This window comes from Lacerta agilis, chromosome 2, assembly GCF_009819535.1.
Source record: "Lacerta agilis isolate rLacAgi1 chromosome 2, rLacAgi1.pri, whole genome shotgun sequence".
Lineage (NCBI taxonomy): Eukaryota > Metazoa > Chordata > Lepidosauria > Squamata > Lacertidae > Lacerta > Lacerta agilis.
This window is the reverse complement of record NC_046313.1, coordinates 12,686,505-12,698,644: the sequence shown is the minus strand read 5'-3', so window position 1 is coordinate 12,698,644 and position 12,140 is coordinate 12,686,505. Positions and strand designations below refer to the sequence as shown.

The window sequence follows — 12,140 nt, the reverse complement described above, 5'->3', positions numbered from 1 at the left end:
TGAGAATAACAGCAGCGGGACTGCTGCCCGATTCAAGAGATCTTCTGCTGCTATCCACTAGATCCAATGACCTGGGAGTGACGGCTCGCCCACACTTCCTCTTGGTCCCGTGGGTCTGAGCGGTTTGCCGTTCGCCCCGTGCTTTCTAGCCACAGATCTGAGCAGCTTTGCCTTTCCTCCACTGCTTTCCCCTGGAAAACCAGCTCCTCAGCGCTAAATCAGGAAAAAAAAAACCCGACCCAGCAATACACAGAAAACACACGTTTTCCTGGGAGAAAGCGGCAGGGCAAATAAAGTGTGGATAAGCCCCGCTGGATTCAACGGGGCTGACTTCCACGTAGACATCATCTCTTTCTGAAAATGTCACTTCACTACACTTCATATCCTGCCTTTCCTCCGAGGAGCTCAAGGCAAAATACGTGGTGTGTTCCCCTCCCTCCTTCCAATTTATCTTCACAACAACCCTGTGAGGTAGGTGAGACTAAGAGAGGGAGAGTCTGGTCCAAGGTCACCCAGGGGTAGTCAGCGTAGCACCACCCGAAACATTGTTGGACTCCAACTCCCAGCAGCCCCAAGCAGCATGGCCAAAGGTGAGGGATGATGGGAGTTGTAGTGCAGCAGCATCTGGAGGGCGCTTCAAACAGGCTGTCCCTGACCGGACGACTGCACTGCACTAGCTCCCTGATATGTATAACAGTCCAGTTGGGGGGGAAGCATTCTTCGTCCTTAGATTATTAGGAATGCATGTATCACACCGCTTTCTCTCACACACAGGAAGGTAGGCCTGCTCTAAGACAGTGCTTGTCCCGCTCCAGTACTTACATTATAAATATTTATTTTTAAAATCGCTGCCCGATTAATCAATGACAGCATTTCAAATCAAGTGGTTTATCTGATTAACCAAGTGCTGCTGCCCTAGATAACAGGCTTGTAAACAGCCACTCGCCTCCTAACAGTGGTCTCCAGGTAAGTGTTTTTAGCAGAGGGGATCAGAATGAAATAGTGTGCCGCAAATTACTTAGGCCTATACAGTGGTACCCCGGGTTACGTACATAACCCGAAAAGGACGTAACCCGAACAATTCGTTCTGCGCATGCGCAGACCGGAAAAACCCGGGAGAAACCGGGGGGGAAACCGCGAAAAACACTCTGCGCGTGCGCAAATTGTGCGTGCATCGGGTTGCGCTTCCGGGTTAGCGGAGTTCGTAACCCGAAAAGTATGCAACCTGGAGCGTACGTAACCCAAGGTACGACTGTATAGATAAGTGCGGGACACGGGTGGCGCTGTGGGTTAAACCACAGAGCCTAGGGTTTGCCGATCGGAAGGTCGGCAGTTCGAATCCCCGCAACAGGGTGAGCTCCCATTGCTCAGTCTCTGCTCCTGCCAACCTAGCAGTTCAAAAGCACGTCAAATTGCAAGTAGATAAATAGGTACCGCTCCGGCGGGAAGGTAAACGGCATTTCCGTGCGCTGCTCTGGTTCGCCAGAAGCAGCTTAGTCATGCTGGCCACATGACCCAGAAGCTGTACGCCGGCTCCCTCGGCCAGTAAAGCGAGATGAGCGCCGCAACCCCAGAGTCGTCCACGACTGGACCTAATGGTCAGGGGTCCCTTTACCTTTACCTATAAGTAGAAAAGACTACAGGCTGGCCAGCAAGTAGATTTTTCGGCCAGTAACCTCTGTGAACTCAGCTGCAAGGCTGATTATATTACTGGCCTACCTTCCAGGTTGTTGTAAGGATTGCTAAGATAATGTATGTGGAGCATTTTGAACAACCAAAGGCAGGCTTGGGGACACCTGTAGCCCTCCAGATATTGCTGGACTACAGATCCCATCAACCCAGACCACTGGTCATGCTGGCAGAGGCTAATGACAGTTGAAGTCACCATATAAATGTTGTTGTACACAGTGCCACCCACCAACAGCTGATTACTCAACGAGAGCCAGCATGATGTAGCATTTAGAGTACTGGACTAAGACTGGGGAGAACTGAGTTTTAATTCCCAATCAGAGATGAAGCTCAGTTGAATCAGCTGCTACCTTGCAGGGTAAAATCAAAGAAATAGTGCATTGACTACTAGGAGCCAACATGGTTTATGAAGAATCCATTTTGCCAGATTAAGCATCCATTTTTGATAGAGCTACTAGACCTGTAGATCATAGGAACACCATAGACATAATATATCTTGATTTCAGCAAAGCATCTGATAAGGTGTCCCATAATATCCTTGCTGACAAAATGGTAAAATGTGGGCTGGATAATACAGTTGTTAGTTGATGTTAGGTAGCTGATTGAGCTACCATACTCAACAAGTGCTTACTAATGTCTCTGTGTCAACCTGGATAGACGTCTTGAATAGAAAGCCACGTGGCTTTGATCTAGGCCCTGTGCTGTTCAATATTTTTTATAAATGAATTCATTTGCTTATCAAGCTGGGAGGGGCAGTTAAACACCACAGAAGAGATCATTTCAACTGCGTGTTCATCATGATTTAGACGCATGATGCTACTGGGGCCGTCATACGCCGCCCTGCTTTCAATATGATTTGCACCTGTAAAAGATTCAGGTTATATTGCTTCGGCTGCAAACGGAGCATTTCCTGCTAAAATCTTGTAATGTTTCATTCTACATATGTTCTGGCTCTTTCTTTCCCACTTTTAATGTGCCCAAGTGCAAGGGCGCTGAAATGAAGCCAGCCACTTCTTTGTGATTTGGCCACTTGCATGCTTCCTGTTGTTGCTGGATACTATCATTCAGGGGGTGGGGGGTAAGGCTGGGCAATATCTGCTTTCCAACATCGTAAGACACTGCCAGCTAAACTTCGCAATATGGCGGTGTCAGAAAGGGGGTGGGGAGGAAGAAGGCAGTTGCTGGCCATGCAGACGATTAGCGTCACTGTGCACAGCTCCCGCCTCTTCCTGTTGAGGCCAGGCGGGTGCTGCTGTTCCAGGAAGAGCGTATCAGCCCGGGCACCACACGGCACAGCACCACAGAGCTGCCAGCTTCTCCGGAACCACCCATCGCAGCTCGCAATAATCTCTCGCTGCAAAAGCAGCAACGACCAGGAGCCCCCGTTCCACCTGGAGATTCCTTAGGCTGGCGCTATTTGAATTTGTCCCTAGCAGGTAAACGGAAACTTGGCTCTCACACCTAACCCGCTCTGCCCACCTGACCTTTCAGGCTTGGGCGGCGCAAGCTGCCTTTGCAGACTGCCAGGCGGGCATCGTGGCGCAACGGGGATTCTCGTTACATTTCCTGATCGGGAATTCTAAAATCGCTCTCACGATTTCAAATTTAAACCAGTTTCAGGCAATGTATTAAAACGTCATGCAGGCCTGCTAGGGGATGGAAAGAAGTGATGGTTTATCACAGCCGGAACATAAGAACCTGGCAGTATGGTGTCACAGCGCAACTAACTTACACTCAAAAATAGGCGACAGGCAAGAGAAGCTTAAGTCGTTCCTACATACTTCCTGTTGATGTCTTTTGCTGGCATTCCTGTTTGCTTGCTTGCTTGCTTGCTTGCTTGCTTGCTTTTTCCTGCTTTTTCCTGCAACCAAGCATGGTTGGCACAGCAATTGCAGCCAAAAAATAAAAATTTGGAAATATGGTGGCCTGGTGTCATCAACTTGTGTTCAAGGGGGCAAGGAGCGAATTGGGGGTGGCAGGAGCATAGACAGAGCGAAAGTGTGGATGCATTAAGGCAGGATCATCAAGGAAGCACAGCAACTTATAAATTGGGGAGATGTGTGGACAGTCCCGTTTAAATCCACTTCAAATGTTCTATTAAAGAATCAAACATATGTTGCTTTATACGCCCACAACAAAACAGCAGTCTGGATGGGCCCAGAATCAATATTCAAAATCATCTTGAGAGGCTGGAACGCTGGCCCAAACCCAAAAGATGGGATTTTCACCAGAGATAAATGTAAAAGGAAAAAAAGAAGAAAAAAGATTGAAGCATAGGACAAGAATAAGGTGTCTTAGTGGAGCACAAGCAGGACATGAGCCAGCACTGTGATGTTTGCTACTTGAAAAGTTAAGCAATCTCAGGCTGCATTTACAGGAGATGGACGTAACAGTTCCAATGTATTCTGCATAATGGCTTTTCCCACCTGCTTTGGCCCACCTTCCAGCCCTAGGATCCTTTCCCAGACCATGACTTTAGGAACCACAGAAGCAGCTGGGAAGAGAGGAAGAGTTCAGGGATATTTTTTCAAAATAATTTTATAAGTTGTGTGTCTGTGCTTCTCAATTTGTATTGCGTTATTTTATACAGTGTGACTTCCTGTTATTTTTATTGATTACAGTTTAGAAATTGTTGTAATTGTTAAGAGTGAATTTCTGTTTAATTATTATTTGCTGGTATTTAATTTTATCGTGTACTGTTATATTATAATGGATTAGTGAATATTACATTATTTGATACAAGCTGTTTATTTTAAAGTTTTTATTTTGACGTTTTGGTATTGGATCAGATCGCTATATGGTGCGCACGGTCTTCGTTGCTTCTTCGGCTTGTAAACTGCCTTGCGTATAGTAATAGAGAAAGGCGGTATGAAAATTAAAAGCGAAATGAAAAAATGAAATGAAATGCACTGGCTGGACCACCTCAGGAATACTCTGCCCAATGCTTTTTTAAGTAGAATGTTGACCAAGAGGAGGGAGGTCAGGATGGCGAACAGTTTTGGAAAACAAGTCCTGGGAGAAACAACATTAAGAGCTGGGTGTGCTCAGCCTGGGGAACAGAAGACTGGCATGATAGTTGTCTTCAAGTATCTGAAAAGATGCTACACGGAAAATGGAGCAGACCTGTTTGCCATTGTGGCAGACGGTAGGACCAGAACCAGCGGATGGTCGTTGCAAGGGAACAGATTGTGGGGTAAACATTAGGAGCTGTTTCCTAAGAGAGCTGTTCGGATAGTTCGCTTTGGAAGGAGGTAGGCTCTCCTTAAAGGGAAAGGTACCCCTCACGCGGGTGGCGCTGTGGGTTAAACCACTGAGCCTAGGGCTTGCTGATCAGAAGGTCGGCGGTTCGAATCCCTGCAACGGGGTGAGCTCCCGTTGCTCTGTCCCAGTTCCTGCCAACCTAGCAGTTCGAAAGCACATCAAAGTGCAAGTAGATAAAGAGGGACTGCTCTGGCGGGAAGGTAAACGGAGTTTCCGTGCGCTGCTCTGGTTCGCCAGAAGCGGCTTAGTCATGCTGGCCACATGAACTGGAAGCTGTACGCCGGGTCCCTCGGCCTATAGAGCGACTGGACCTAATGGTCAGGGGTCACTTTACCTTTTTACCCCTGACTGTTATGTCCAGTCACGGATGACTCTGGGGTAGCGCGCTAATCTTGCTCTATAGGCCGAAGGAGCGTGCGTTTGTCCACAGACAGCTTTGATGTGCTTTTGAACTGCTAGGTGAGCAGGAGCTGCGACCGAGCAATGGGAGCTCACCTCTTCGCGGGGATTCGAACCGCCGACCTTCCGATCATAAATTTAAGCAGAGCCTGGATGGCCTCTTGTTAGAGATACTCAGTTGCCTCTCCTGCAAATTCGGAGGTTTGGCTTAGATGTCCTTCCATGCCCCTTACAACTCTACAATCCTATAGTTGTTGTGATGAAATGTGAGAGAGGAAGAACCATATATGCCTCCGTGAGCTCCTTGCAGGAAAGGTAAGCTGTAAATTTAAGAAATAAATAAATAGTAGCAGATGCAACAGGGAAGAAAGAACCCACACACTGCCCAGAACTCCTTGGACGACAGGGGAAAATTCAGATAATTTTTTTCAAAGGCTCATTTGGATCCAATTAAGATCTCCCAATTTTATTTCGTTTTTAAAATTTCAACCATGACCCCATAACTTAAAAAGTTTTAAAAAGTCTTTTTAAAGCCCAAAGTGGCCAAGAAATGCAAGGAGGTATAAATAGCTACGTTTCCAACTGTGAGTATTTCCACTTATTAGCAAACAAAAACAAAAACAAAAAATTGCAGAGTATCAGCAAATTGTAATGCACAGACTTCTCTTTGCTTCCAGAAGACAGTCTTCCCTTGCCTATCCAATCCATTTCAGTAAGATATTAATTTTATACAGTCTTAAGAGAACACAGGTCAATGCTGGGATCAGCAAAACAGTCCACACAGAGTTAGAAAATGCAACTTCCACAACCAGAGACACAAACCTGTGTGTCAAAAGGCCCAGGAAACATGTTTATAATGTGCACATTTATCCGACCCCACAAACAGACACTTCTTTACACATGCAGGCATCATTCTGGTTAGCTGCATTCCGATGAGCAATGCAACAGCTTTTACCAGCTTTGTCTGATCCACCAGCTACAGCCCTATCTTGATCTGGATAACTTAGCCACTGTAGTCCCTGCATGGGTAACAGCAAGACTAGATTACTGCAATACATTCTATTGTGGGGCTGCCCTCGGGCCTGGTCTTGAAACCGTAGCTAGTACAGGACCAGCGTTTGAAATGCACCAGGTGCATTTTGCACCTGGCTATCGGCCACTTGCAAACAAGTGAAGATGCCTGGGTGCCAGGATGGCACCTGGCGTCTCCACCATCTGGAGGTGCATGCCTGGGGATCCTTGGATCTTTGACTGTTTTCACACACTAGCAATGCATCCTGTAGAATTCTATCTGTTATATTTTATCTGCGCCAGGGGTCAGCAACCTTTTTCAGCCGTGGGCCGGTCCACCGTCCCTGAGACCATGTGGTAAGCCGGACTATACTTTGAAAAAAAAATATATGAACAAATTCCTATGCTCCACAAATAACCCAGAGATGCATTTTAAATAAAAGTACACATTCTACTCATGTAAAAACAACCATGCAGACCCCACAAATAACCCAGAGACACATTTTAAATAAAAGGGCACATTCTACTCATGTAAAAACACGCTGATTCCCAGACCGTCCGCGGGCCGGATTGAGAAGGCGATTGGGCCGCATCCGTCCCACGGGCCTTAGGTTGCCCACCCCTGATCTGCGCAATCAGAATGAATTTCAGGAAACAAAAAGTTGTATTGAAAAATACGTCGTTCGAGTCATCGGGCCCCAAAAGGGTAACTAGGTATTTCGTTTTGAGACTGTAACCCTGGTTTAAGGAGCCATTATATATCTGAGTTTCTAACGCTGTACCAAACGCAGCGGCTAGATTGCTGATGGGGGCAGGTGCCCGACAGCACGTGACATCCAGTTGGTTAGAGTGTGGTGCTGATAACAACTCGAGGTTGCAGGTTTGATCCCCGAATGGGACAGCTGCATATTCTTGCTCTGCAGGGGGTTGGACTAGATGATCCTCAGGGTACCTTCCAACTCTACGATTCTATGACCCCTCTGCTCAAACATGTACACTAGCTGCCCCTATGTTACTGGGCCAGGTCCAAGACTCATGTGCCGATATACAAATCCCTGAACAACCTGCGTCCAGGACTGCTTAATGACTGCCTGAGCCCTTGTATCCTCATCAATGAAATCACCCCAAGGAGCACTGTTGGTCGTTTTCCGTGTTACAGAGGCCCAACTCACCTTAACCAGAAGTCGACCATTTAGTGTCGCCAGTCTCATACTGTGAAACGCTCTCCCAGAAGAGATTCAGCAGGCACTCTCGCTTTTGACTCCTGCAAGACTTTTTTGCGCCAACAGGTCAATGCAATTGTTTAACTTTTTTTCTGGAGCAGCCAGTCATTTCAACAATGGTTCCGTGCTGCTTTTAATGGCTTCTTAACCGTTTTATAACGCTGCGCACCACCGCAATACTTGGTGAGAGAGGATGATATAGAAATACTTCTATAAATAAAGAAATAAACACGTGGACCAGTAGCTTAAGTGCCTTCTCGTTGTTGTTGTTGTTGTTGTTGTTGTTGTTGTTATTGTTATTGTCTCGTTATTTCGATCATGGTATTTTTCTGAGTTACCTGCATTCATGTGAACAATGCAACCATAGCTGTCAACTTTTCCCTTTTTTTAAAGGGAAATCCCCTTATTCCGAATAGGATTCCTCGCAAGAAAAGGGAAAAATTGACAGCTATGAATGCAACATGTGAGCCAATAATAATAATAATAATAATAATAATAATAATAATTTATTATTTATATTCCGCCCATCTGACTGGATTGCCGCAGTCACTCTGGGCAGCCTCCAACCAATTAAAACACAGTAAGACATCAACCATTAAAAACTTCCCTAAACAGGGCTGCCTTCAGATGTTTTCTAAAAGTCAGAGAGTTGTTTAATTCCCTGACATCTGACAGGAGGGTGTTCCACAGGGCGGGTGCCACCACCAAGAAGGCCCTCTGCCTGGTTCCCTGTAGACTCACTTCTTGCAATGGGGGAACCACCAGAAGGCCCTCGGAGCTGGACCTCAGTGTCTGGGCTGAACGATGGGGGTGGAAACACTTCTTCAGGTATACTGGTCCGAAGCCGTTAGGGCTTTAAAGGTCAGTACCTACAGTGTCTTGTCATAATCTATACTATCCATTTCGCTCATTACAAATCACAGAAACTTCTGCAGCCAACTTCTGTGAGCGATCAGCTTCCAATGGGCACCTGAAGAAAGACCTCCAATATAATATGATTTCCGGCTCAGAGATAGACAGAACTTGATGCACAAACTCCATGTGCCTAGGCGGCCTTAGACCCACCAGCTGACACCCCACTCTTAAACACAGTGCCTGGAATTAAGATGCATTAAAATCAATGGGTTTCATTTCCATTTCCTGCATTTAGGTCAAGGGTGCTGCTAGCTGAAGCCGAGGATGAAGTATTCCAACTTAGGTGATCCGCATCTATTGTATTTACAGGTAGGTAGCCGTGTTGGCCTGCCATAGTCAAAACAAAATAAAAAATAAAAAAATTCCTTCAGACCAACTAAGTTTGTTCTTGGCATGAGCTTTCGTGTGCATGCACACTTCTTCAGATACACTGAAACAGAAGTCACGGGACCCTTATATATAGTGAGAGAGTGGGGAGGGGTATTACTCAGAAGGGTGGTGGGAATGGGTGATAGGCTGATAGCTGTGGAAAACCTGTTGATGACTGTTAACGACTGCAATTGGTTTTACAGGAAAAAGCAAGGGGTGAGATGGCTAAAGATAGCTTTGTCATGTATAATGAGATAAGAATCCAATGTCTTTGTTCAGACCAGGTCTCTCCATGGTTTTAAGTTTGGTAATTAGTTGCAATTCAGCAACTTCTCTTTCCAGTCTGTTTTTGAAATTCCTTTGTAGTAAGACAGCTACTTTGAGATCCTGTATAAAATGTCCTACATTGTAGTCCTACATACACACATAGTTTCGAGATCACTGATCATCCGTCTAACTTAGAAAAGTCTCACTCTCACACATGGCTACGCAAGGACTACACACAGCAAACGGCCCGACCCACAATCATGATTATCCAAATTCAGCCTTAAGCACCCATGTTAGTTGTCAATCAAATCAAGGATGAGACTGTATACACGCGGCCACAGCTGCACCTGCTCACCTATGCACGCACACAAATAAATGTGCACACAGACACGAGGGCAAGTTCCTGAGCACTGGAGTGGCACCTGCAGCACCAAATCCATGAAACAACATGCTAGCCCCGGGAAAGTCACTTGAAAGTACTCCAAGACGCACTCAAAACAAGAACATTTTGAAACACGCACAGATAACTCATCCATACAACACACCGCTTAGAGGACCGTAATAAAGCAGTATATAAAGTGTCAAAAGAAATAAAATACACACACACCCATGTCAACTTATGCATATGGAGGCATAGGTGGAATATGTGCACATGAGTGTGCGAGCACACACGACTGGTGATATGGTTTCAGTCTTACCTTGAAATCACCAATTATAATAACCGTGCCAGCACTGTTCGCTGTTTGTCCTTCTTGTTGTTGTCTTAACAGGACAAGCCACTAATATGTGTCCACAGCTCACACATCACAAAATGCTGCCCTGCTCCTTATTGGCACAGACAGCCCCTCCATCAGTGCAGAGGTCTTCCCGCCCCATATCTGCCTATTTCTACAAATTCCACATCAGTCAATGGTCAGAACAGGAAAATGTCACCCAGTTTCAAAAAGATGTTGGCAGGGAGGCGCACCGAGATGGCTAAGACAGCCACAGTTCCTTCGAGTACCATACTCATCCCTAATATGGATAAACACAATTAATGCCCCAAATTTGGCCTTCCCTCTCTACCCCAGGTTTCTGTCCAACCTCATTACTATAGTGCCTGCAATTTGCACATTCGCTGTAGCTCTTCCACAGTCCCGGGGACGGACAGAGAGGAAACTGAGGCACAGAACAGGTAAAAAGCTTTTTCTCCCCTGCCACCAACACCCCTTTAACCCAACACCATATGAATACAAGGTCACACAGTGAATCAACAATAGAGATAAGGTGGATATTTAAAATGCCAGAAGTCTGGGCTCCTATTTCCAACTTCCTGGGGGTCTCCCCCTTCTATCCTTCTTCCCTGCCCTGGCCAGAGATATAACCTGGGGTTCCCTGAAACCCTAGAGTACCACCAGACCACACTTCTTGCCAGAGGGGATTATTTATCCACACCCGAGTGTTCAAATAAATACCCAGGCTAGTCAAGATGCATTTTCCAAACCTGACAAGGCTATTCAGGTTCCGAATGACAGCCCTGACGAGGAGGGGGTGGTGTTGGGTTCAACCCCCCATTTCTTACAGCTCCCTCGCATCCTCCTGCGAGCTACATGTCCCATCTTCCCTGGCATGCAGAGTATTCTCGCCTCACCCCAGATGTGGGGAGCAGGAAGGGCGGTGGAAGAGGAAGGGGGGGAAGCCTCCTTTATGGCACACTCTTCCTCAGAACACGTGGATGCCATAGAAACCACATCCTGGAACCCCACCCTCAAGAATACCCCGCTGGGGGTGGCTTCAGAAGTCTCCATCCCCCTGGAAAGAGTCAGGAGAGGGTTAAAAAACAAGGCCTCAGTCTGATCCTGGTGTGAACACCCCATGCCTAGAATTTGAACTGCCTGCTTCCAGTACCGAAAGACCAGACCAGCCCCTCCTGGATGCAGGTCCTCCGTTCCCTCCCCGTAGCAAGAAAAAAAAAACCCAGATGGAAAAATCAAACACATCATAATCAGGGGTGCAGGGAGGAACCCACAGAATATTAATGTCCCAGGGAGATTCACTAAGTGCTGTGATTTCGCTGCCTGTTGTTCTAGTCTACCCAGCTTATTTTTTATTTTATTTTTTTTTGTCCCCATCGCTCCGGACTCAAAGTCGCCCTTGGGAAGACTCCGGCCTTGGCAAGCGGGGTCTGGTGGTGTGAGGGGCGGATGGGGGTCACCCCGGAACAGAGGCCAAGATCAGCCAACCCAGGAGGTGGGCTTCCCTGTTGGGAAGCCCACCTCCTAGCTTCCTAACCTCCCCCCAAATAATTGCCAAGATCTGTCTCCCCTTCAGACACCAACACCACCTCAGCTGGGATATTCGGGGTGGTGAAGAAGGCAACCCTGGTTTTCCTCAACCCCCCCTTTTTTTTAACTTCTCCTCCCTTCTCTAAGCCAAGGACGTTTCCAAGATCTTGGAAATAGGAATCAGAAAGGGGAGGGGAGGTGGTGGGGAGCCAGGACTGGCTTCCTTACCTTCTTGTTGCTCTTGCTGTAGCCAAAAGTGGCGATCCCTGCACGAGGAGGCACAGAAAGGAGCATTTTCGCTTTAATGTTAGAGAGCTTGGGAAGGGAGGGGGAAGAGGGGGAAGAGAGAGAGAGAGAGAGAGAGAGAGGCACACACACACACTCACACACACACTCACACACAGAAAAGAGAGAGAGAGAGAGAGAGAGAGAGAGACAGGGCTTCTGGCTTACGTCACCAAGGCAAGCCAGCTTGGAATCCAGGGCCAGAGTGTCTGCTTTCCGCATGGTCCTAACGCCTGCCTCTGGAGAAAATGGGTAAGGCTCCCTCTTCCTCATGTAGCTGTAAAACGAACTAAATAAATAAATAAATAAATAAATAAATAGAATAAATAAAATGGCAGAAATCAAAGCAGGCTATAAAGCCACACGACTCGACAACAGACAAACCTCCTGACGCAAAAGTTCGCCCTCGAGAGAGAACAACACCCAGGAGGGACTGAGCCGTGAAGTTCACAGGGCA

At 46.8% G+C, this 12,140-nt stretch overlaps 1 protein-coding gene across 2 annotated transcripts in view; it reads right to left on the bottom strand.

Annotated features, from left to right (window-relative positions):
* Positions 1-11,920, bottom strand: part of RBMS2 (RNA binding motif single stranded interacting protein 2) — a 66,814-nt gene extending 54,894 nt beyond the window's left edge. Inside the window, exon 1 of one of the 2 annotated variants that reach the window (XM_033138642.1) lies at positions 11,852-11,920. In XM_033138642.1, the coding sequence (XP_032994533.1) occupies positions 11,852-11,905 (54 nt within the window). In that variant the 5' untranslated portion in view covers positions 11,906-11,920. Of the gene's footprint in view, positions 1-11,626; positions 11,805-11,851 lie in introns of those variants that run through there. The other variant, XM_033138641.1, reaches the window with a different exon arrangement.
* Between the last annotated feature and the right edge of the window lie 220 nt (positions 11,921-12,140).